This window comes from Embiotoca jacksoni, unplaced genomic scaffold, assembly GCF_022577435.1.
Source record: "Embiotoca jacksoni isolate LCO1_2020_lvr unplaced genomic scaffold, fEmbJac1.0.p SCAF_5, whole genome shotgun sequence".
Classification (NCBI taxonomy): Eukaryota; Metazoa; Chordata; class Actinopteri; family Embiotocidae; genus Embiotoca; species Embiotoca jacksoni.
The window spans coordinates 10,263,077-10,290,239 of record NW_027185403.1 but is presented as its reverse complement, the minus strand read 5'-3'; the positions used below and the strand labels follow the sequence as shown (position 1 = coordinate 10,290,239).

Sequence of the window (27,163 nt, the reverse complement as noted above, 5' to 3'; positions counted from 1 at the left end):
TCTTCGACAATGGTGCTGAAATCGGATTTCAACTGAAATCACATGACATTTCTCTTTAATAGATCTTCATGAACAAAAACTCTATAGCGTTAGAGTTATCTGTCAGTTTTCAGTGATACGATACATTTTCAAACACGTTCAAAAGGTGGCGGTATCTTATCAGTATAACGCCTGATACGTTTCATCACCGGATACACCAGTCCGCCCCTACGTTCAGTCTGGTTTGACAACATTTAGCTTGCGGATCTGAAATAACCGGACGGTGACTGTTTCTTTTTTCTTTCTTTTTTATTCTGCAAAGTACATTCCTGTGAGAAGTGGATATATTTCTTGTTGCGATGGAGACACAAATCTAGACATGTGGACAACGATGAACGTGTTTGGATTCCTACTTTTACCTCACAAAATGAAACAAAGGGGACATGATTCATGGCGACAACGATCACTACAGCTCGGCGTTTTGGTGTTGTTCTTATTTTTCAGAGCAGCTTCGGCACAATTGCGATACTCTATATCCGAAGAGCTTAATGAGGGGAGTTTTGTTGGGAATATAGCTAAGGATTTGGGTATTGACCTGCGCGTAATGAAGCAAAGAGCATTTCGTATTATGTCTGGCTCGACTGAACCTCTTTTTAAGGTAAATGAGAATGACGGGGTTCTTTATGCAAACCATAAAATAGACCGGGAGCAAGTATGCAAGGAGAGCAATGTATGTTTAATTAACCTCAAAACTGTCCTCGAGAACCCGATGGAAATACATTATGTCACAGTGGAGATAACGGATTTAAACGACCACTCTCCCACATTTCCTGAAAAAAACAAAACACTTGAAATCTCCGAGTCTGCTTTGCCAGGGGCAAAATATCAGTTACAAAATGCCCACGATCCGGATGGTGGCATTAATTCTGTCCAACAGTATAAACTCGGTCAGAATGATCATTTTCGTTTGGAGATTAAAGACCGCGGGAGAGATGGTAAAACTCCAATTTTGCAGTTACAGAAACAGCTAGACAGAGAGGCCAAAAGTAGCCATAAATTGTTACTGACGGCTATAGATGGTGGCACCCCACCAAAAACGGGGACAGTTGAAATATACATAGACGTGCTAGATGTCAATGACAATATGCCGGTGTTCACAAAAGACACATATTCAACCGTGTTGCAAGAAAACGCTCCGGTTGGCACAACAGTCATCCAAGTTAATGCAACCGATTTGGATGAGGGTCCGAACGGGGAAGTCGTGTATTCATTTGGCAGTGACGTAAAAGGGAAAATTCGAGAGCTTTTTGATATCGACTCTTTTACTGGGAATATAATTGTGAAAGGTCATGTGGACTTTGAGGAACAAGACAGCTATGATATTGATATACAGGCCTCTGATAAGGGAAGCATCCCTTTCAAAACTGATAAAAGTGTTATCATTAAAATTGGAGACATAAATGACAACGCTCCTGAGATAGAAGTGGCCTCTCTGTCCAGTGCCGTTTCAGAGGACTCCAGACCAGGCACAACTGTAGCGCTACTGAGCATTACAGATTTAGACTCTGGCATGAATGGCAAAGTTATAAACTATGTCACAGAAGACAGCCCTTTTACATTAACTCCATCAATACAAGATAACATGTTCGCTGTTGTCACTGAGTCACTGCTGGACAGAGAAAAACAATCAATATATGATATTACAATTATCGCTAAAGACGCAGGTGAACCAGCCTTAACATCTGAAAAGACAATACGTGTCGTTGTGTCAGATACGAATGATAATAGCCCCGAATTTTCAATGAGTCCCTACACGTTCTACATCACCGAAAACAACCCACCAGGAGGAGGTGTGTTTTCTCTAAGGGCCTCTGACCGTGACGAAGGAGATAATGCACTTATTTCCTATCATATTGTCAGGAATGCAGGGCCTGGAAATAAAGTGACATCCTTTCTTAATATCAACTCTGAAAATGGAAAAATTGTGGCTCTGAAAAGTTTTGACTTTGAAGCCCTGAAAACTTTCCAGTTCCAAGTTGTCGCCACAGATTCTGGAACTCCGTCACTGAGCAGCAACGTCACAGTGAACGTGTTCATTCTGGATCAGAACGACAACGCTCCAGTCATCCTGTATCCAGTCAGCTCCAACGGTTCTGCTGAAGGTGTGGAGGAGATTCCCCGCAATGTGAACGCAGGACTGGTGACTAAAGTCAGAGCCTATGACGCTGATATAGGATATAACGGCTGGTTGCTGTTTTCACTGCAGGAAGTTACTGACCACAGTCTCTTTGGTTTGGACCGCTATACAGGACAGATCAGAACATTTCGCGCCTTCACAGAGACAGACGAGGCTGAACATAAACTGATCATACTGGTGAAAGACAATGGCAACGTTTCTCTCTCAGCAACAGCTACTGTGATCGTCAAACTTGTGGAGCCCAAAGAAGCTTTTGCAGCTTCTGATGTTAAAAGTGCAGCAAAAGATGATGAAGATAATAATGTGACTTTTTACCTGATGATAACTTTGGGCTCAGTTTCTGTACTTTTTCTCATCAGCATCATCGTGCTGATTGCAATGCAGTGCTCTAAAACCACAGACTATACTTCTAAATATCTACAAGAGACTAATTATGATGGGACACTGTGTCACAGCATCCAGTACAGATCTGGAGACAAACGCTACATGTTAGTTGGACCCAGAATGAGTATAGGATCTACTATAGTCCCTGGAAGTCATGCGAATACTCTAATGCTCCCTGACAGGAGGAGAACATCTGAGGTAAGACCAGCAGTTTATCTCTTTCTCTCACCTGTCAGTTTTTTATATCAAAATATGATATTATTGACATCATGTCAGATTTAAAAATTCAACTTTAATTACGCTCACAGTTCAAAGATTGTGCGACAATTATTAATGTCATGTTTTCTGTTTTGTATTTGTGGGGTTGAATTGATTAATGTCCATATTTTGGAAGAAATGTATGAATAGCTTATTTTATATCCGCCCTTGCATGATGACTGGCAGAGATTGCTTTCATACAATTATGAGACTTTTTTTTGATAATTCAGTAAAGTGGTTGTGATTTTGATCAAATGGTGATGCTCAACTGATACCGGTGCAAACATGGGTTATATTGGATGTGTATATACACACTACTGAGGTTTACTGAATAGTTTCATTATCAACTCCTTGTTATATACAAGCAATAATAAGGAGTAGTTGGACATATAGCTGCAGGAAAATTTCAGATACCTCAGACCATGGTACTATTGGCTTGTATATCTCCTTTCTATGTAACTTCCTGGTCAATGAGAAACAAATATTTGTCTTCATGTGGTGTATCCCAGATCCGAAAATGCACTGTTTGATTGTGGACTGTGGCTGTCCATGGTGCTGAAAATGGCAAGTCCTCCCTTTTCGCTGATTTGAATTATAGCAGGCAATGTAATAATGTGAAGAAATAAAAAAATAATGGGTTGTCTGTTAACTGAAGGTGTGCAGATATCTTTGGCTCATTTCATTATTATAAGCAGTGATATGGCAGGTCACTTTTCCTCGATTTAAATGGCATTTTTCTCGCAAAATACACTTTTTTACACAATTTGCTCTGATGTGAAATACAAGACTGCAGTGTGATTCTCTGTCACTTGGTGTCAGTGTAATGACAAATATTGCTTCCACATATTTTCTTCATATACACTACACCCATCCCCTTTCTCTCAAATCATTACTGGGAGAACCTTTGACGTGATTACGGCTCGAAGAAACAATTGAGCTGTAAAAAGCCTTTCTGTTGTAGAACGGCTGACATTTGACAACGAATGTGGTTGAGATCATTTACGTTAAGATACGAGTATCGCTCTTTGAAAGCTGTTTTGTTTTAACCGTTTCATCTTCACGTCATGGAACAAAGGCGACGCCAAACATGGGGAGTGCGGACAAAATGGATTTTATACTTGATGGTTTTTGTTCTGTTTTGGAGCAGCGCTTCAGGACAATTCAGATATTCAATCTCCGAGGAAGTTAAAGAAGGAACTGTTGTTGGAAACATCGCGAAGGATTTAGGTCTTGATAAGGCCACATTAAAGGAGAGAGGGTACCGTATTGTGTACGGCTCGACAGAGCCTCCTTTTCGCGTAAATCAACATGATGGCATTTTGTATGTGAATCGAAAACTTGACAGAGAGGAAGTGTGCGACCGAGGGAAGGTCTGTGTTATCGACTTAAAAACCGTGTTAGAAAACCCACTGGAGGTCCACTACGTGGCAGTGGAGATTCTGGATGTAAACGACCATGCACCGAATTTTCCTGAAAGTAAAGCGGAGCTAGAGATTTTTGAATCCGCATTGGCAGGAACAAGATTTCAATTACAAGCTGCACGTGATGCTGACAGTGGCTCATTATCTGTTCAGCAGTACAAGTTGAGTCACAACGAACATTTTGGTCTGGAAGTGAAAGACCGTGGCGAGGATCGCAAAACACCGAGTTTAGTTCTGAGAAAGCCACTTGATAGAGAATCTGTCAAGACTCACGTGTTAATTCTAACAGCCTTTGATGGAGGTAAACCTCCGAGGTCTGGTAACATGACAATAATGGTTAATGTTTCAGATGTTAATGATAACCCCCCAGTTTTCACTCAGGATTCATATACTGTGCAGCTAAAAGAAAATTCTCCTCTTGGTACGACTGTGATCCAACTTAATGCAACAGATTTGGATGACGGTTCTAATGGTGAAGTTGTTTATTCATTTGGAAATGATGTGGATGCGCGGGCACGTGAACGTTTTGATCTAAACCCAGTGACTGGAGTCATTACTGTGGCAGGAATTATAAATTTTGAAGAGAGGGGCAGATATGAAATTGATATCCAAGCATCCGACAAAGGAGCAGCAACACTGAAAACGGACAAACCCGTAATTATCAACATTATTGACGTAAATGACAATGCACCCGAGATTGAAGTGACATCTTTTTCACGTGCCCTCCCGGAAGATTCGAAACCAGGAACAACTGTGGCCTTAATTAGTGTGAAAGATTTGGACTCAAATCTCAATGGAAAAGTTATGTGTTACATAAGCAAAGATCTCCCTTTTCTGCTGACTCCATCATTACAAAATAACATGTATTCTCTAGTAACTAAACAGCTTTTAGACCGAGAACAGCAATCGCATTTTAATGTAATAATAGTTGCTAACGACGCAGGAGAACCATCCCTATCATCCGATAAAACTATAGAAATATCTGTGTCAGATGTAAATGATCACAGCCCAGAGTTCTCAAAGAATCCATATACTTTCTACATAACTGAGAATAACATCCCAGGAATGACTATTTTATCTGTAACAGCCCGTGATCGTGACGACGGGAGTAATGCTCTTGTTTCATATCTAATATTAAGGGATAAGGGAGAAGAAAATATGTTCGCCTCCTTTTTAAACGTCAACTCCGAAAATGGAAATATTTTAGCGCTAAAAAGTTTCGACTTTGAAACCCTGAAAACTTTCCAGTTCCAAGTTGTCGCCACAGATTCTGGAACTCCGTCACTGAGCAGCAACGTCACAGTGAACGTGTTCATTCTGGATCAGAACGACAACGCTCCAGTCATCCTGTATCCAGTCAGCTCCAACGGTTCTGCTGAAGGTGTGGAGGAGATTCCCCGCAATGTGAACGCAGGACTGGTGACTAAAGTCAGAGCCTATGACGCTGATATAGGATATAACGGCTGGTTGCTGTTTTCACTGCAGGAAGTTACTGACCACAGACTCTTTGGTTTGGACCGCTATACAGGACAGATCAGAACACTTCGCTCCTTCACAGAGACAGACGAGGCTGAACATAAACTGATCATACTGGTGAAAGACAATGGCAACGTTTCTCTCTCAGCAACAGCTACTGTGATCGTCAAACTTGTGGAGCCCAAAGAGGCTTTTGCAACTTCTGATGTTAAAAGCGCAGCAAAAGATGATGAAGATAATGATGTGACTTTTTACCTGATGATAACTTTGGGCTCAGTTTCTGTACTTTTTCTCATCAGTATCATCGTGCTGATTGCAATGCAGTGCTCTAAATCGACAGACTATACTTCTAAATATCTACAAGAGACTAACTATGATGGGACACTGTGTCACAGCATCCAGTACAGATCTGGAGACAAACGCTACATGTTAGTTGGACCCAGAATGAGTATAGGATCTACTATAGTCCCTGGAAGTCATGCAAATACTCTAGTGCTTCCTGACAGGAGGAGAACATCTGGAGAGGTAAGATTATTATTATTTTTTTTTATAAAAGCTGACTGATCTATGTTTTCTGGAGAGTAGAAGATAAAGCCGACTTTTATTAAGACTAGCACATTTTTATTACCATAAACGTAATTCGGGCTTCCAATTTGCATAAATGTTGCCAACTTTGTTGTCCACGTGCTGTGGGACTTAATCATTTGAATTATGGTGACAACGAGTGTATTTTAGTGCAGTTACTGCTTCGTTATTTCTGAAAGTGAAGTGATTAGCTCCATTTGGTTTAATATGTTGCTTTAAGTGCAATCAGAAAAGTTGCATTATGCAATTGAGAATGCTGTGGGAATATATCGCCTCCGTATAATTTTGGATTGTCTTTACATAGTTAAGACAACTTCTGTCGGCGTCAATAACAATTTCAACGCCTGGTGTCAGTGTTGGTTAGTGATTCTGTGCAGCTCGCAGCACGTTGCTTCACGAGCTTTACCGAGCCCTTTCATTTTTCCTCACACAGCACACTTGAACGTTAAGATCGCGATTGGCAACAACGGGTGTTTTATTTTCAGCGGCTTCCCAGAAAACAGACATTGGACGACGTGAAGGACGATCACTGCTGACTGGCTTTAAAATAAAACTAATTTAATGGACTATTCTTTTTCATTTTGAAGTCATGGAACAAAGAGGAGGGGACGTATGGAAGGAGCGATGGTGTTGGTTTGCCTTCATGGTTGTTTTGGATCTTTTGTGCAGCGGAGCTGTAGCCCAGATCAGATATTCCATATCTGAGGAGGTTCAAGATGGAACCATGGTCGGGAATATAGCTAAGGATTTGGGACTAGATAAGAGTGCACTGAAAGACAGAGGATATCGCATTGTGACAGGCTCAACAGAACCCCTATTTCAGGTGAATCAAAACGATGGTATCCTGTATCTGAAAAGAAGAATAGACAGGGAGGAGGTGTGCGAACGGAGCAGCCCATGTTTGATCAACCTGAAAACCGTTTTGGAAAACCCACTGGAGATCCACTACGTGGCCGTGGAAATACTTGATATAAATGACAACTCGCCTATTTTTCCAGAGAAAGAGAAAAGGCTTGAAATTTCCGAGTCGGCTCTACCAGGAGCGAGATTTCAATTGCAGGCTGCGCGCGACCCTGATGTTGGCCAGTTCTCCATTCAGCAATATAAACTCAGCCAAAACGAATATTTTAGAGTAGAAGTCAAGGATCGAGGCGAAGACCGTAAAGTACCATTTTTAGTTCTGCAGAAGCAGTTAGATAGAGAAACGACTGGGAAACATAAGCTGCGTCTGAAAGCTGTTGATGGGGGCAAACCGGCGAAATCTGGCGACATAGAAATAATTGTGGATGTACTTGATATTAATGATAACTCCCCGGTGTTCACCAAGGAGATGTATTCAACCACACTTAGAGAAAACGTTCCCGTTGACACGGTAGTCATTCAGGTAAACGCAACAGATTTGGACCAGGGTGCAAACGGTGAAATAATATATTCATTTGGTAACGAAGTTGATTACAAATTAATGGAGCTCTTTAGTATAGATGCAGACACTGGTGAAATAAAAGTAATAGGTCAGATAGACTTCGAGAAAAGTAAAAGTTATGAAATCGACATTCAGGCGTCTGATAAGGGACCAGCTCCTCTGACCACTGATAAAAGTGTTGTGATAACGGTTATTGATGTAAATGACAATGCACCTGAGATTGAAGTGACATCATTTTCTAGCTCTATCAGGGAAGATTCAAAGACAGGAACTACAGTGGCCCTAATCAGTGTCAGTGATTTAGACTCAGGAATTAATGGCAAAGTTGTTTGCACAATCAAACAAGACGTTCCTTTTACTTTATCTCCATCATTACAAGAAAACATGTACGCTGTTGTAACCAGGTCGTTGTTAGACAGGGAAATTATTTCTCACTACGATGTCACAATTGTTGCAAAAGATACAGGTGACCCTTCGTATTCAACTGAAAAGACTATACGTGTCATCGTATCAGATGTAAACGACAACACCCCGGAGTTTTCATCAAGCCCCTACACATTTTATATCGCTGAGAATAACAGTCCTGGGGCTTCAGTATTTTCAGTAAAAGCTTTTGATCGTGATAATAGCGATAATGCTGTCATTTCTTACCATATTTTGAGAGATGTAAGCGGAGTAAACAAATTGTCGTCATTTTTAAATGTTAACTCTGATAATGGAGATATTGTGGCGCTGAAAAGTTTTGACTTTGAAAGCCTGAAAACTTTCCAGTTCCAAGTTGTCGCCACAGATTCTGGAACTCCGTCACTGAGCAGCAACGTCACAGTGAACGTGTTCATTCTGGATCAGAACGACAACGCTCCAGTCATCCTGTATCCAGTCAGCTCCAACGGTTCTGCTGAAGGTGTGGAGGAGATTCCCCGCAATGTGAATGCAGGACTGGTGACTAAAGTCAGAGCCTATGACGCTGATATAGGATATAACGGCTGGTTGCTGTTTTCACTGCAGGAAGTTACTGACCACAGACTCTTTGGTTTGGACCGCTATACAGGACAGATCAGAACACTTCGCGCCTTCACAGAGACAGACGAGGCTGAACATAAACTGATCATACTGGTGAAAGACAATGGCAACGTTTCACTCTCAGCAACAGCTACTGTGATCGTCAAACTTGTGGAGCCCGAAGAGGCTTTTGCAGCTTCTGATGTTAAAAGTGCAGCAAAAGATGATGAAGATAATGATGTGACTTTTTACCTGATGATAACTTTGGGCTCAGTTTCTGTACTTTTTCTCATCAGTATCATTGTGCTGATTGCAATGCAGTGTTCTAAATCCACAGACTATACTTCTAAATATCTACAAGAGACTAACTATGATGGAACACTGTGTCACAGCATCCAGTACAGATCTGGAGACAAACGCTACATGTTAGTTGGACCCAGAATGAGTATAGGATCTACTGTAGTCCCTGGAAGTCATGCAAATACTCTAGTGCTCCCTGACAGGAGGAGAACATCTGAGGTAAGACCAGCAGTTTATCTCTTTCTCTCACCTGTCAATTTTTTATATCAAAATATGATATTATTAACATCATGTCAGATTTATAAATTCAACTTTAATCATGCTCACGGTTTAAAGATTGTGCGTCTGTTATTAATGTAACGTTTCTTGCTTTGTATTTGTGGGATTGAATTGATTAATGTCCATGTTTTGGAAGAAATGCTCAAATGGCTTATTTTATATCCACCCTTACATGATGACTGGCAGAGACTTCTTTCATGCAATTTTAAGATTTTGTTTGAATATTCAGTAAAGTGGTTGTGATTTTGATCAAATGGTGATGCTCAACTGATACCAGTGCAAAAATGGGTTATATTGGATGTGTATATACACACTACTGAGGTTTACTGGATAGTTTCATTGTCAACTTGTTGTTATATACAAGCAATAATAAAGAGTAGATGGACCTATAGCTGCAGGGAAATTTCAGATACCTCAGACCATGGTACTATTGGCTTGTATATCTCCTTTCTATGTAACTTCCTGGTCAATGAGAAACAAATATTTGTCTTCATGTGGTGTATCCCAGATCCGAAAATGCACTGTTTGATTGTGGACTGTGGCTGTCCATGGTGCTGAAAATGGCAAGTCCTCCCTTTTCGCTGATTTGAATCATAGCAGGCAATGTAATAATGTGAAGAAACAAAAAAATAATGGGTTGTCTGTTAACTGAAGGTGTGCAGATATATTTGGCTCATTTGATTATTATAAGCAGTGATATGGCATGTCACTTTTCCTCGATCTAAATGGCATTTTTCTCGCAAAATACACTTTTTTACACATTTTGCTCTGATGTGAAATACAAGACTGCAGTGTGATTCTCTGTCACTTGGTGTCAGTGTAATGACAAATATTGCTTCCACATATTTTCTTCATATCCACTACACCGATCCTCTTTCTCTCAAATCATTACTGGGAGAACCTTTGACGTGCTTACGGCTCGAAGAAACAATTGAGCTGTAAAAATCCTTTCTGTTGTAGAACGGCTGACATTTGACAACGAATGTGGTTGAGATCATTTACGTTAAGATACGAGTATCGCTCTTTGAAAGCTGTTTTGTTTTAACCGTTTCATCTTCACGTCATGGAACAAAGGCGACGCCAAACATGGGGAGTGCGGACAAAATGGATTTTATACTTGATGGTTTTTGTTCTGTTTTGGAGCAGCGCTTCAGGACAATTCAGATATTCAATCTCCGAGGAAGTTAAAGAAGGAACTGTTGTTGGAAACATCGCGAAGGATTTAGGTCTTGATAAGGCCACATTAAAGGAGAGAGGGTACCGTATTGTGTACGGCTCGACAGAGCCTCCTTTTCGCGTAAATCAACATGATGGCATTTTGTATGTGAATCGAAAACTTGACAGAGAGGAAGTGTGCGACCGAGGGAAGGTCTGTGTTATCGACTTAAAAACCGTGTTAGAAAACCCACTGGAGGTCCACTACGTGGCAGTGGAGATTCTGGATGTAAACGACCATGCACCGAATTTTCCTGAAAATGAAGTGATGCTCGAGATTTCTGAATCTGCATTGCCGGGAGCGAGATTTCAGTTACAAGCTGCACGTGATGCTGACAGTGGCTCATTATCCGTTCAGCAGTATAAGTTGAGTCACAACGAACATTTTGGTCTGGAAGTGAAAGACCGCGGCGAGGACCGTAAAAGACCTAGTTTAACTCTTCGAAAGCCACTTGATAGAGAATCTATCAAGAGCCATGTGTTACTTCTGACAGCCTTTGATGGAGGTAAACCTCCGAGGTCTGGTAACATGACAATAATTGTTAATGTTTCAGATGTTAATGATAACCCCCCAGTTTTCACTCAGGATTCATATACTGTGCAGCTAAAAGAAAATTCTCCTCTTGGTACGACTGTGATCCAGGTTAATGCAACAGATTTGGATGACGGTTCTAATGGTGAAGTTGTTTATTCATTTGGAAATGACGTAGATGCGCCGGCACGTGAACGTTTTGATCTAAACCCAGTGACTGGAGTCATTACTGTGGCAGGAATTATAGATTTTGAAGACAGGACCAGATATGAAATTGATATCCAGGCATCCGACAAAGGTGCAGCAACACTGACAACAGACAAACCCGTAATTATAAATATTGTTGACGTAAATGACAATGCACCCGAGATTGAAGTGACATCTTTTTCACGTGCCCTCCCGGAAGATTCGAAACCAGGAACAACTGTGGCCTTAATTAGTGTGAAAGATTCGGACTCTAATCTCAATGGAAAAGTTATGTGTTACATAAGCGAAGCTCTTCCCTTTCGGCTGACTCCATCATTACAAAATAACATGTATTCTCTAGTAACTAAACAGCTTTTAGACCGAGAACAGCAATCGCATTATAATGTAATACTAGTTGCTAAAGACGCAGGAGAACCATCCCTATCATCCGATAAAACTATAGAAATATCTGTGTCAGATGTAAATGATCACAGCCCAGAGTTCTCACAGAATCCATATACTTTCTACATAACTGAGAATAACATCCCAGGAATGACTATTTTATCTGTAACAGCCCGTGATCGTGACGAGGGGAGTAATGCTCTTGTTTCATATCTAATATTAAGGGATAAGGGAGAAGAAAATATGTTCGCCTCCTTTTTAAACGTCAACTCCGAAAATGGAGATATTTTGGCGCTGAAAAGTTTCGACTTTGAAACCCTGAAAACTTTCCAGTTCCAAGTTGTCGCCACAGATTCTGGAACTCCGTCACTGAGCAGCAACGTCACAGTGAACGTGTTCATTCTGGATCAGAACGACAACGCTCCAGTCATCCTGTATCCAGTCAGCTCCAACGGTTCTGCTGAAGGTGTGGAGGAGATTCCCCGCAATGTGAACGCAGGACTGGTGACTAAAGTCAGAGCCTATGACGCTGATATAGGATATAACGGCTGGTTGCTGTTTTCACTGCAGGAAGTTACTGACCACAGTCTCTTTGGTTTGGACCGCTATACAGGACAGATCAGAACACTTCGCTCCTTCACAGAGACAGACGAGGCTGAACATAAACTGATCATACTGGTGAAAGACAATGGCAACGTTTCCCTCTCAGCAACAGCTACTGTGATCGTCAAACTTGTGGAGCCCAAAGAAGCTTTTGCAGCTTCTGATGTTAAAAGTGCAGCAAAAGATGATGAAGATAATAATGTGACTTTTTACCTGATGATAACTTTGGGCTCAGTTTCTGTACTTTTTCTCATCAGTATCATCGTGCTGATTGCAATGCAGTGTTCTAAAACCACAGAGTATACTTCTAAATATCTACAAGAGACTAATTATGATGGGACACTGTGTCACAGCATCCAGTACAGATCTGGAGACAAACGCTACATGTTAGTTGGACCAAGAATGAGTATAGGATCTACTATTGTCCCTGGAAGTCATGCAAATACTCTAGTGCTTCCTGACAGGAGGAGAACATCCGAGGTAAGACATGTTTAATTGCGATCTATGACGTGAGTAACTGTATGTATTTATTTATGGTTTACTTAACGTACTAGTATTGCCTATCTGGGTGGTGTTTTGCAAAGCATGGTATTGGATTTAGCAATTTTGACCTCATTTGTAGGACTTATTTGATGGTTGGTGTTATGTTACTAGTACTAAATAGCCTAATTTATTTTTTTTTTTTTTTTTCATGGACACCAACTTGTTCCGACAATCTGCAATTTGTATTTTACTTTTGTATTTTATATTGTAAAACTAATTGCAACCTTTTAGCATCTTGTTTCAGTTTTTACTTCATCCTGATGATTTAAAATTATTACAAATGAAAGCTGATTTATTTCAGAATGATGGGTGTGCTTCATCACTATTCTATCACAACACAAGGGTGTGATAATACCTTGACCACACCGGTATAATGAACTAAATAGTCTTGCAGTCGCTGTCCTTTGTCCTCAATGTGTTTGGCTGCGTTTTCCGTATAAATATTATAATTAATGTGATATTCACAGGAAAAAAAATCTCATTGGTGTCATGTACGATATTTAAAAATATATATATATATTTGTCTATTTAAAAAAAATTATATAAATCAAATGGACAATCTGCAGTCAGGGTTCTGCAATGATAAATAAAGACGCATGGCGTCAGTGTAATGTAAAAAGTCATTCTGACAGGACCGTGTTGTTACAGCTTTTAGGTTCCACCTCTGAACGTGATCACTTGGACTCTGACGGGATCGTTTCTGTGCTTGTTCTGTGTAAAGGACCGATTTATTGCTATTTCTGAATACGTGGGAATTGACTGACTATTTGCATATGTAGGATACTTTTGTCATCTGTCTTTTCAACGAAATGATGGTTCTTGAGATGGAGTATTAATATCTTTGGGTTTGACGATGGAACAAAGGAAATGCGAGGCAGGAAGGACGCGAGGATACTTAGTTGGGTGCGTCATTGCGGCGCTTTTGTGGAGTTTAGCTTCAGCGCAATTGAGATATTCCATCTCCGAGGAAACTAAAGAAGGAACTGTGGTTGGAAACATAGCAAAGGATCTGGGATTAGATAAAAGCACCTTGAAAGACAGGAAGTATCGGATTGTTTCTAGTGATGCGGACCCTCCTTTCTCCTTAAATCAAAACGATGGCATCCTGTACGTAAGCCGAAAGATTGACAGAGAAGAGGTGTGCGCGCAGAGCAGGACGTGTGTGATAAATGTGAAAACTGTCCTAGAAAACCCGTTGGAAGTGCACTACGTCCGGGTGGAAGTTCTGGATATAAATGACCATTCTCCAAGCTTTCAAGACAAAGAGACAACACTGGATATTTCAGAGTCCGTGTTGCCCGGAGCACGATTTCAGATAAAACCTGCAAGAGATCGGGACAGTGGTCATTTCTCCGTGCAACAATATAAACTCAGCCAGAACGATCACTTCCGTTTAGAAATTAAAGATAAAGCAGACGATGGTAAAATCCCAATATTGGTTGTTCAAAAATCTTTAGACAGAGAAACTGCAGTAATTCACTCGCTAATACTGACTGCCCTGGATGGAGGTAAACCTCCAAAATCTGGTGATATGAAGATTCTAGTAAATATTTTGGATGTTAACGATAATGCACCTATTTTCTCAAAAGATGCTTATTCTGTGACGGTTCATGAAAATGCTCCAGTAGACACAACAGTCATACAGGTCAATGCAACTGATACAGATGACGGTCCAAACGGAGATGTAGTTTACTCATTCAGTAAGAGTATGAACCAAAAAATAGTAAATCTTTTTAATATCAATCAATTAACTGGTGAAATAACCGTTAAAGGTCGCATAGACTATGAGGAAAAGGAGAGATATGAGATAGAAATTCAGGCTTCAGATAAAGGTCTTGCTCCTCTTACCACAGAGAAAAGTGTCATTATCAAAATAATTGACAAAAATGATAATGCACCTGAGATTGAGGTGATTTCATTTTCCAGCTCCATACCTGAAGATTCCAGACCTGGAACTACAGTTGCCCTGATCAGTGTAAATGACTTGGACTCTGGTCTTAATGGGAAAATTATTTGTACTGTAAATGAGGATGTTCCTTTCACTTTATCACCATCTTTACAAGATAAAATGTTTTCATTAGTAACCAAATCTCCTCTGGACAGAGAGAAACAGTCTCATTACGTCCTGACAATAACTGCAAAGGATGCTGGTCAACCTCCATTATCATCTGAAAAGACAATAAGTGTTGTGGTGTCAGATGTGAATGACAACAGTCCAGAGTTTTCACTGAGCCCGTATACTTTCTATGTCACTGAGGGTAATGATCCAGGTGCCTCAGTGTTTTCTGTTAAAGCTTCTGATCGTGATGACAATGACAATGCTCTTATATCCTACCATATTGTCAGAGATGGAGGTGAAGATAATAAAGTGACATCATTTCTCAACATAAACTCTGAAAATGGAAATATTGTGGCGCTGAAAAGCTTTGACTTTGAAAGCCTGAAAACTTTCCAGTTCCAAGTTGTCGCCACAGATTCTGGAACTCCGTCACTGAGCAGCAACGTCACAGTGAACGTGTTCATTCTGGATCAGAACGACAACGCTCCAGTCATCCTGTATCCAGTCAGCTCCAACGGTTCTGCTGAAGGTGTGGAGGAGATTCCCCGCAATGTGAACGCAGGACTGGTGACTAAAGTCAGAGCCTATGACGCTGATATAGGATATAACGGCTGGTTGCTGTTTTCACTGCAGGAAGTTACTGACCACAGACTCTTTGGTTTGGACCGCTATACAGGACAGATCAGAACACTTCGCTCCTTCACAGAGACAGACGAGGCTGAACATAAACTGATCATACTGGTGAAAGACAATGGCAACGTTTCCCTCTCAGCAACAGCTACTGTGATCGTCAAACTTGTGGAGCCCAAAGAGGCTTTTGCAGCTTCTGATGTTAAAAGTCCAGCAAAAGATGATGAAGATAATAACGTGACTTTTTACCTGATGATAACTTTGGGCTCAGTTTCTGTACTTTTTCTCATCAGCATCATCGTGCTGATTGCAATGCAGTGCTCTAAAACCACAGACTATACTTCTAAATATCTACAAGAGACTAATTATGATGGGACACTGTGTCACAGCATCCAGTACAGATCTGGAGACAAACGCTACATGTTAGTTGGACCAAGAATGAGTATAGGATCTACTATAGTCCCTGGAAGTCATGCAAATACGTTAGTGCTTCCTGACAGAAGGAGAACATCTGGAGAGGTAAGAATATATATATATATTTTTTTTTTTTTTTTTTTTTTTATAAAAGCTGACTATGATCTATGTTTTCTGGAGAGTAGATGATAAAGCCGGCCTTCATTAAAAAGTCGCACACGTTTATCAACATAAATGCAATTCGGGCTTCTAATTTGCATCAGTCAACTTTCACTGTCCTTGGTGCTGATTTTTGTCCAAGTAATTTATGTTTATTTCTATTGGCGTTGCAAGTACAGTACGACAACTTCTATTTGAAGATTGATATTCTGAATGTTTTGATTAATATTCATAACCCCGTTATTTAACATACTCGATTAGAAACGTTTTGTTTGTGACTGTATAAATGTTGCAAGCTTTTTTCAACCTCGGCTTTTTTGTTGTTCGGTCATTTTAGACGTGGTGTGGGGTTTTATCGTTTACATTGTGTTGACTATATTTTAGTGCATTTACTGCTGGGATCCTTGTCGTTGAAAGTGAAGTGATTAACTTAATTTGGTTTATTGTTTTGCTTTAAGTGCAAACAGAAAGGTTGCAGTATGATAGAAATCCATCCATCTGAGTCAAAGCAGAGGATCTAAAATGATTGTGGGAATATATCGCCTGCGCATAATTTAGGATTGTCTTTACATAGTTAAGACAACTTCTGTCGGCGTCAATAACAATTTCAACGCCTGGTGTCAGTGTTGGTTAGTGATTCTGTGCAGCTCGCAGCACGTTGCGTCACGAGCTTTACCGAGCCCTTTCATTTTTCCTCACACAGCACACTTGAACGTTAAGATCGCGATTGGCAACAACGGGTGTTTTATTTTCAGCGGCTTCCCAGAAAACAGACATTGGACGACGTGAAGGACGATCTCGTGCTGACTGGCCTTAAAATACGACGTATTTAATGGACTATTATTTAGCATTTTAAACCATGGAACAAAGAGGAGGGGACGCATGGAAGGAGCGATGGTGTTGGTTTGCCTTCATGGTTGTTTTGGATCTTTTGTGCAGCGGAGCTGTAGCCCAGATCAGATATTCCATATCTGAGGAGGTTCAAGATGGAACCATGGTCGGGAATATAGCTAAGGATTTGGGACTAGATAAGAGTGCACTGAAAGACAGAGGATATCGCATTGTGACAGGCTCAACAGAACCCCTATTTCAGGTGAATCAAAACGATGGTATCCTGTATCTGAAAAGAAGAATAGACAGGGAGGAGGTGTGCGAACGGAGCAGCCCTTGTTTGATCAACCTGAAAACCGTCTTGGAAAACCCACTGGAGATCCACTACGTGGCCGTGGAAATACTTGATATAAATGACAACTCGCCTGTTTTTCCAGAGAAAGAGAAAAGGCTTGAAATTTCCGAGTCGGCTCTACCAGGAGCGAGATTTCAATTGCAGGCAGCGCGCGACCCTGATGTTGGCCAGTTCTCCATTCAGCAATATAAACTCAGCCAAAACGAATATTTTAGAGTAGAAGTCAAGGATCGAGGCGATGACCGTAAAGTACCATTTTTAGTTCTGCAGAAGCAGTTAGATAGAGAAACGACTGGGAAACATAAGCTGCGTCTGAAAGCTGTTGATGGGGGCAAACCGGCGAAGTCTGGCGACATAGAAATAATTGTGGATGTACTTGATATTAATGATAACTCCCCGGTGTTCACCAAGGAGATGTATTCAACCACACTTAGAGAAAACGTTCCCGTTGACACGGTAGTCATTCAGGTAAACGCAACAGATTTGGACCAGGGTGCAAACGGTGAAATAATATATTCATTTGGTAACGAAGTTGATTACAAATTAATGGAGCTCTTTAGTATAGATGCAGACACTGGTGAAATAAAAGTAATAGGTCAGATAGACTTCGAGAAAAGTAAAAGTTATGAAATCGACATTCAGGCGTCTGATAAGGGACAAGTCCCTCTGACCACTGATAAAAGTGTTGTGATAACGGTTATTGATGTAAATGACAATGCACCTGAGATTGAAGTGACATCATTTTCTAGCTCTATCAGGGAAGATTCAAAGACAGGAACTACAGTGGCCCTAATCAGTGTCAGTGATTTAGACTCAGGAATCAATGGCAAAGTTGTTTGCACAATCAAACAAGACGTTCCTTTTACTTTATCTCCATCATTACAAGAAAACATGTACGCTGTTGTAACCAGGTCGTTGTTAGACAGGGAAATTATTTCTCACTACGATGTCACAATTGTTGCAAAAGATACAGGCAACCCTTCATTTGTTACTGAAAAGACTATACGTGTCATCGTATCAGATGTAAACGACAACAGCCCGGAGTTTTCATCAAGCCCCTACACATTTTATATCGCTGAGAATAACAGTCCTGGGGCTTCAGTATTTTCAGTAAAAGCTTTTGATCGTGATAATAGCGATAATGCTGTCATTTCTTACCATATTTTGAGAGATGTAAGCGGAGTAAACAAATTGTCGTCATTTTTAAATATTAACTCTGATAATGGAGAAATTGTGGCGCTGAAAAGTTTTGACTTTGAAAGCCTGAAAACTTTCCAGTTCCAAGTTGTCGCCACAGATTCTGGAACTCCGTCACTGAGCAGCAACGTCACAGTGAACGTGTTCATTCTGGATCAGAACGACAACGCTCCAGTCATCCTGTATCCAGTCAGCTCCAACGGTTCTGCTGAAGGTGTGGAGGAGATTCCCCGCAATGTGAACGCAGGACTGGTGACTAAAGTCAGAGCCTATGACGCTGATATAGGATATAACGGCTGGTTGCTGTTTTCACTGCAGGAAGTTACTGACCACAGTCTCTTTGGTTTGGACCGCTATACAGGACAGATCAGAACACTTCGCTCCTTCACAGAGACAGACGAGGCTGAACATAAACTGATCATACTGGTGAAAGACAATGGCAACGTTTCCCTCTCAGCAACAGCTACTGTGATCGTCAAACTTGTGGAGCCCAAAGAAGCTTTTGCAGCTTCTGATGTTAAAAGTCCGGCAAACGATGATGAAGATAATAACGTGACTTTTTACCTGATGATAACTTTGGGCTCAGTTTCTGTACTTTTCCTCATCAGTATCATCGTGCTGATTGCAATGCAGTGTTCTAAAACCACAGACTATACTTCTAAATATCTACAAGAGACTAATTATGATGGGACACTGTGTCACAGTATCCAGTACAGATCTGGAGACAAACGCTACATGTTAGTTGGACCCAGAATGAGTATAGGATCTACTATAGTTCCTGGGAGTCATGCGAATACACTTGTGCTTCCTGACAGGCGGACAGCTGGAGAGGTAAGAATTTTTTTTCTTGAAAGCTGTACGCGATGTATGTTTTCTGGAGAGTAGAGGATAAAGCCGGTTTTTATTAAAAAGTCGCACAAGTTTATCAACATAAATGCAATTCGGGCTTCCAATTTGCAACAGTCAACTTTCACTGTCTTTGGTGCTGATTTTTGTCCCAGTAATTTATGTTTATTTCTGTGGGCGTTGTAAGTACAGTACAACAACTTATATTTTAAGACTGATCTTCTGAATGTTTTGATTTATATTCACAATCTCGATATTTAACGTACTCGATTAGAAAAGTTTTGTTTGTCACTATTTATAAATGTTGCAAACTCTGTTTCCATCTCGGCTTCTTTTTCGTTCGGTCATTTTAGATGTGCTGTGGGATTTTATCATTTAAATTGTGTTGACGTCATCTGTATTTTAGTGCATTTACTGCTGGGATTCTTGTCGTTGAAAGTGAAGTGATTAACTTCATTTGATTTATTGTTTTGCTTTAAGTGCAAACAGAAAGGTTGCAGTATGATAGAAATCCATACATCTGAGTCAAAGCAGATGAACTAAAATGATTGTGGGAATATATCGCCTCCGTATAATTTAGGATTGTCTTTACATAGTTAAGACAACTTCTGTCGGCGTCAATAACAATTTCAACGCCTGGTGTCAGTGTTGTTTAGTGATTCTGTGCAGCTCGCAGCACGTTGCGTCACAAGCTTTACCGAGCCCTTTCATTTTTCCTCACACAGCACACTTGAACGTTAAGATCGCGATTGGCAACAACGGGTGTTTTATTTTCAGCGGCTTCCCAGAAAACAGACATTGGACGACGTGAAGGACGATCTCGTGCTGACTGGCCTTAAAATACGACGTATTTAATGGACTATTATTTAGCATTTTAAACCATGGAACAAAGAGGAGGGGACGCATGGAAGGAGCGATGGTGTTGGTTTGCCTTCATGGTTGTTTTGGATCTTTTGTGCAGCGGAGCTGTAGCCCAGATCAGATATTCCATATCTGAGGAGGTTCAAGATGGAACCATGGTCGGGAATATAGCTAAGGATTTGGGACTAGATAAGAGTGCACTGAAAGACAGAGGATATCGCATTGTGACAGGCTCAACAGAACCCCTATTTCAGGTGAATCAAAACGATGGTATCCTGTATCTGAAAAGAAGAATAGACAGGGAGGAGGTGTGCGAACGGAGCAGCCCTTGTTTGATCAACCTGAAAACCGTCTTGGAAAACCCACTGGAGATCCACTATGTGGCCGTGGAAATACTTGATATAAATGACAACTCGCCTGTTTTTCCAGAGAAAGAGAAAAGGCTTGACATTTTCGAGTCGGCTCTACCAGGAGCGAGATTTCAATTGCAGGCTGCGCACGACCCTGATGTTGGCCAGTTCTCCATTCAGCAATATAAACTCAGCCAAAACGAATATTTTAGAGTAGAAGTCAAGGATCGAGGCGAAGACCGTAAAGTACCATTTTTAGTTCTGCAGAAGCAGTTAGATAGAGAAACGACTGGGAAACATAAGCTGCGTCTGAAAGCTGTTGATGGGGGCAAACCGGCGAAATCTGGCGACATAGAAATAATTGTGGATGTACTTGATGTTAATGATAACTCCCCGGTGTTCACCAAGGAGATGTATTCAACCACACTTAGAGAAAACGTTCCCGTTGACACGGTAGTCATTCAGGTAAACGCAACAGATTTGGACCAGGGTGCAAACGGTGAAATAATATATTCATTTGGTAACGAAGTTGATTCCAAATTAATGGAGCTCTTTAGTATAGATGCAGACACTGGTGAAATAAAAGTAATAGGTCAGATAGACTTCGAGAAAAGTAAAAGTTATGAAATCGACATTCAGGCGTCTGATAAGGGACAAGTCCCTCTGACAACTGATAAAAGTGTTGTGATAACGGTTATTGATGTAAATGACAATGCACCTGAGATTGAAGTGACATCATTTTCTAGCTCTATCAGGGAAGATTCAAAGACAGGAACTACAGTGGCCCTAATCAGTGTCAGTGATTTAGACTCAGGAATCAATGGCAAAGTTGTTTGCACAATCAAACAAGACGTTCCTTTTACTTTATCTCCATCATTACAAGAAAACATGTACGCTGTTGTAACCAGGTCGTTGTTAGACAGGGAAATTATTTCTCACTACGATGTCACAATTGTTGCAAAAGATACAGGCAACCCTTCATTTGTTACTGAAAAGACTATACGTGTCATCGTATCAGATGTAAACGACAACAGCCCGGAGTTTTCATCAAGCCCCTACACATTTTATATCGCTGAGAATAACAGTCCTGGGGCTTCAGTATTTTCAGTAAAAGCTTTTGATCGTGATAATAGCGATAATGCTGTCATTTCTTACCATATTTTGAGAGATGTAAGCGGAGTAAACAAATTGTCGTCATTTTTAAATATTAACTCTGATAATGGAGATATTGTGGCGCTGAAAAGTTTTGACTTTGAAAGCCTGAAAACTTTCCAGTTCCAAGTTGTCGCCACAGATTCTGGAACTCCGTCACTGAGCAGCAACGTCACAGTGAACGTGTTCATTCTGGATCAGAACGACAACGCTCCAGTCATCCTGTATCCAGTCAGCTCCAACGGTTCTGCTGAAGGTGTGGAGGAGATTCCCCGCAATGTGAACGCAGGACTGGTGACTAAAGTCAGAGCCTATGACGCTGATATAGGATATAACGGCTGGTTGCTGTTTTCACTGCAGGAAGTTACTGACCACAGTCTCTTTGGTTTGGACCGCTATACAGGACAGATCAGAACACTTCGCTCCTTCACAGAGACAGACGAGGCTGAACATAAACTGATCATACTGGTGAAAGACAATGGCAACGTTTCTCTCTCAGCAACAGCTACTGTGATCGTCAAACTTGTGGAGCCCAAAGAGGCTTTTGCAGCTTCTGATGTTAAAAGTCCAGCAAAAGATGATGAAGATAATAACGTGACTTTTTACCTGATGATAACTTTGGGCTCAGTTTCTGTACTTTTTCTCATCAGTATCATCGTGCTGATTGCAATGCAGTGTTCTAAAACCACAGACTATACTTCTAAATATCTACAAGAGACAAATTATGATGGGACACTGTGTCACAGCATCCAGTACAGATCTGGAGACAAACGCTACATGTTAGTTGGACCCAGAATGAGTATAGGATCTACTATTGTCCCTGGAAGTCATGCAAATACTCTAGTGCTTCCTGACAGGAGGAGGACATCCGAGGTAAGACATGTTTAATTGCGATCTATGACGTGAGTAACTGTATGTATTTCTTGTTTAGTTAGCATACTAGTATTGCCTATCTGGGTGGTGTTTTGCAAAGCATGGTGTTGGATTTTGCAATTTTAACCTCATTTGTAGGACTTATTTGATGGTTGGCGTTATGTTACTTGTACTAAATAGCCTACTTTATTTCAAAATTTTTGTGGACACCAACTTGGTCAATGTTTTCACCCCCTCAATCAGAACAATTTTGACAACGTGCAATTTGTATTTTACTTTTGTATTTTATATTGTTGATTTAAAAGTATTAGAAATGAAAGCTCATTTATTTCAGAATGATGGGTGTGCTTCATCACTATCCTATCACAACACAAGGGTGTGAAAATACCTTGACCACACCGGTATAATGAACTAAATAGTCTTGCAGTCGCTGTCCTTTGTGCTGAAAGTGTTTGGCTGCGTTTTCCGTATAGATATTATAATTAATATGATATCCATAGGAAACAAAGAAATTATTCGTGTTACGTACGATATTAAGAAAAAAACTATTTGTCTACTTTAAAAAAAAATGTATAAATCAAATGGACAATCTGCGGTCAGGGTTCTGCAATGATAAATAAAGACGCATGGCGTCAGTGTAATGTAAAAAGTAATTCTGACACGAGCGTGTTGTCACTGCGTTCAGGTTCCACCTCTGAACGTGATCACTTGGACTCTGACGGGATCGTTTCTGTGCTTGTTCTGTGTAAAGGACCGATTTGTTGCTATTTCTGAATACGTGGGAATGGACTGACTATTTGCATATGGAGGATACTTTTGCCTTCTATCTTTACAACGAAGTGATGGTTCTTGAGCTGGATTATTAATATCTTTGGGTTTGACGATGGAACAAAGGAAATGCGAGGCAGGAAGGACGCGAGGATACTTAATTGGATGCGTCATTGCGGCTCTTTTGTGGCGTTTAGCATCAGCGCAATTGAGATATTCCATCTCCGAGGAAACTAAAGAAGGAACTGTGGTTGGAAACATAGCAAAGGATCTGGGATTAGATAAAAGCACCTTGAAAGACAGGAAGTATCGGATTGTTTCTAGTGATGCGGATCCTCCTTTCCATGTAAATCCAAACGATGGCGCCCTGTACGTAAACCGAAAGATTGACAGAGAAGAGGTGTGCGCGCAGAGCAGTACATGTGTGATTAATCTGAAAACGGTGCTTGAAACCCCATTGGAGGTCCATTATATTAGGGTGGAAGTTCTTGATGTAAATGACCATGATCCCGTTTTCCAAGAGAAAGAAAAAACACTAGATATTTCAGAGTCCGTGTTGCCCGGAGCACGATTTCAGCTAAAAGCTGCACGGGATCAAGACAGAGGTCAATTCTCCGTGCAGCAATATAAACTCAGCCACAACGATCACTTCCGTTTGGAAGTTAAAGATAAAGGAGACGATGGTAAAATCCCAATATTGGTTGTTAAAAAATCTTTAGACAGGGAAACTGCAGGGACTCACTTATTAATACTGACTGCTCTGGATGGAGGTAAACCTCCAAAATCTGGTGATATGAATATTCTAATAAATGTTCTGGACAATAATGATAACGCACCTGTTTTTACTCAAGATGCTTATTCTGTGACACTCAGTGAAAATGCTCCAGTAGGTACAACCATCATTCAGGTAAATGCAACTGATTTAGATAATGGTTCAAACGGAGATGTAGTTTACTCATTCAGCAACAGTGTGAATCAAAATATGTTAAATCTATTTGATATTAATCCATTGACAGGAGAATTAACTGTTAAAAGTTTGATAGACTATGAGGAGAAGGACAGATACGAGATAGAAATTCAGGCATCAGATAAAGGTTTTGCTCCTCTCACCACAGAAAAAAGTGTGAATATTAAGATAGTTGATGTGAATGATAATGCACCTGAGATTGAGGTGACCTCATTTTCCAGCTCCATTCCTGAAGATTCCAGACCTGGAACTACAGTTGCCCTGATCAGTGTCAATGACTTGGACTCTGGTCTTAATGGAAAAGTTATTTGTACTGTAAATGAGGATGTTCCTTTCACTTTATCACCATCTTTACAAGATAAAATGTTTTCATTAGTGACCAAATCTCCTCTGGACAGAGAGAAACATTCTCATTATGTCCTGACAATAACTGCAAAGGATACTGGTCAACCTCCATTATCATCTGAAAAGACAATAAGCGTTGTGGTGTCAGATGTGAATGACAACAGTCCAGAGTTTTCATTGAGCCCGTATACTTTCTATGTCACTGAGGGTAATGATCCAGGAGCCTCAGTGTTTTCTGTTAAAGCTTCTGATCATGATGACAATGACAATGCTCTTATATCCTACCATATTGTCAGAGATGGAGGTGAAGATAATAAAGTGACATCATTTCTCAACATAAACTCTGATAATGGAGATATTGTTGCGCTGAAAAGTTTTGACTTCGAAAGCCTGAAAACTTTCCAGTTCCAAGTTGTCGCCACAGATTCTGGAACTCCGTCACTGAGCAGCAACGTCACAGTGAACGTGTTCATTCTGGATCAGAACGACAACGCTCCAGTCATCCTGTATCCAGTCAGCTCCAACGGTTCTGCTGAAGGTGTGGAGGAGATTCCCCGCAATGTGAACGCAGGACTGGTGACTAAAGTCAGAGCCTATGACGCTGATATAGGATATAACGGCTGGTTGCTGTTTTCACTGCAGGAAGTTACTGACCACAGTCTCTTTGGTTTGGACCGCTATACAGGACAGATCAGAACATTTCGCTCCTTCACAGAGACAGACGAGGCTGAACATAAACTGATCATACTGGTGAAAGACAATGGCAACGTTTCCCTCTCAGCAACAGCTACTGTGATCGTCAAACTTGTGGAGCCCAAAGAGGCTTTTGCAGCTTCTGATGTTAAAAGTGCAGCAAAAGATGATGAAGATAATAATGTGACTTTTTACCTGATGATAACTTTGGGCTCAGTTTCTGTACTTTTTCTCATCAGTATCATCGTGCTGATTGCAATGCAGTGTTCTAAAACCACAGACTATACTTCTAAATATCTACAAGAGACTAATTATGATGGGACACTGTGTCACAGCATCCAGTACAGATCTGGAGACAAACGCTACATGTTAGTTGGACCCAGAATGAGTATAGGATCTACTATAGTCCCCGGAAGTCATGCAAATACTCTAGTGCTTCCTGACAGGAGGAGAACATCTGGAGAGGTAAGGACATTGAATAATCTTTTTGTTATTTTGTTAAAGAATTGCCTTCATTGTCATGCATTGGGGATGTTTTGTGGTAACCTGCGTCTTCATCAGCCATACATTGGTTAAAACTTTCCCCCAAATTTTCACTTTTATAAACAGCAAAATGCACTAAGTCATTATTTTCTTCATTTTAACATTTTTCTCCTTTTCACACTTGAAGACTTTTTAAAGAATTCCGCTGTGATTGACTGCCCAACCATAATTTCTCAGGCGTTTGGTTGATGAGCGGCATTATTCCTCAAACAGGAGCTGTCTGTATTTATACACGAGAATGACCACTATACCTACACCCCACTCTAACCACCATCATAAAATGCAAACCGTTCCACTGAAGTATAAAAGAAAAAATGGAAAAAGTAAATAATTACATAGGCTTTTGTTAATGGTGCATTGTCAACAAACTAGCCGGAATGTACAACGCTAGCTGTACAGGTATTTGTTTTGTAGTTGTACCTGATAAAAACTAACCACAGTTATTTCATCCCAGTCTTTTAATTCATACAATTCAATCACATGAAATAAACATTGAACATTCCAAAGTGTTAGATTGACTCTCCAGAAAGAACTGACAAGGTTGGTTTTCTAGTTGATCAAAGATGGTTTTCATCAGGAGGGAGCGGTCTCCCAATGTATTTACAAACACCACTCAATGTTTGGGTTCAGTTTAGAGATAAATCAGGATGAAAACAAAAAGGCTATGTGCTACTGGCTTCTGATTATCTGCAGTTAGGCTTTAGATCACATGGTGTCAGTATAATTGATACTTACATTTAGCATACACTTGCTTTTTGTAGTTTGGTTCAGTGGGTTTTGTTATTATTTCGTAGTAACAGCTCACTTATTGTTTGTGGGCTCAGGTGAAAAGACTCATGCTTCCAGCAGAGCTATCTTCAGATACAGGTTCATACTGCATTATCAGTGACTATCACTATACCTGGTATAGGTCCATCAACGAGCTGATCTACTATATTCTTTTAGTGGGTCATTGGGTGGCCCTGGAGCTTAACCCAAATGACACTGGTCTTTAGGCAGCGAACTCCCAGGAAAGGTCATTCTTAGTGCCCATACATACTCAGGCATTAAACAGTGACTAATTGTGCAATTATTGCTCTCCCAAAATGGGTGCTTCTCACATCATTGAGGAGAAATTATGCTGCAGGTAATGACGCATTACTAGATGATAAGTTTGAAATATGAATGGTGTTACTTACACCAAATGTAACACTACTCAGCTGCAGTCGGTTATGATCGCTGTTCTTGGTGCTGAAGGGGTTAATCTCACTGTCCTGTTTGTCCCTAAAATATAACAAACATAAAACCCGAAAAGTATATTATCTCTGTGATTTAATTCACGGAGTTTGATCAAAG

General features: G+C 40.5%; 3 protein-coding genes across 14 annotated transcripts in view; all 3 read left to right on the top strand.

Annotated features, from left to right (window-relative positions):
• The window catches only part of LOC138211026 (protocadherin alpha-C2-like), a 222,628-nt gene that overhangs the window by 26,810 nt on the left and 168,655 nt on the right, over positions 1-27,163 (top strand). The window contains exon 1 of one of the 12 annotated variants that reach the window (XM_069170542.1): positions 255-2,758. The exons of 6 other annotated variants lie outside the window; for them this stretch is intronic. In XM_069170542.1, coding sequence (XP_069026643.1) covers positions 359-2,758 — 2,400 coding nt within the window. In that variant the 5' untranslated portion in view covers positions 255-358. Of the gene's footprint in view, positions 1-254; positions 2,759-6,751; positions 9,245-10,211; positions 12,723-13,539; positions 15,994-16,764; positions 19,262-20,015; positions 22,513-27,163 lie in introns of those variants that run through there. 5 more of the 12 variants (XM_069170565.1, XM_069170564.1, XM_069170566.1 and 2 more) reach the window with 5 other exon arrangements.
• Positions 3,740-6,742, top strand: LOC138211546 (protocadherin alpha-7-like). The gene is made up of 2 exons (XM_069171502.1): positions 3,740-6,240; positions 6,734-6,742. The coding sequence occupies exons 1-2, from the start codon at positions 3,883-3,885 to the stop codon at positions 6,740-6,742; spliced, it is 2,367 nt and encodes a 788-aa protein (XP_069027603.1). The 5' UTR covers positions 3,740-3,882.
• On the top strand, positions 23,242-26,017 carry LOC138211545 (protocadherin alpha-8-like). Its single transcript, XM_069171501.1, has 2 exons — positions 23,242-25,750; positions 26,006-26,017. The coding sequence occupies exons 1-2, from the start codon at positions 23,396-23,398 to the stop codon at positions 26,015-26,017; spliced, it is 2,367 nt and encodes a 788-aa protein (XP_069027602.1). The 5' UTR covers positions 23,242-23,395.

Coding starts and splice junctions, on each gene's coding strand:
- LOC138211546 (XM_069171502.1), top strand. CDS start 3,883: ATGGAACAAAGGCGACGCCAAACATGGGGAGTGCGGACAAAATGGATT.
- LOC138211545 (XM_069171501.1), top strand. CDS start 23,396: ATGGAACAAAGGAAATGCGAGGCAGGAAGGACGCGAGGATACTTAATT.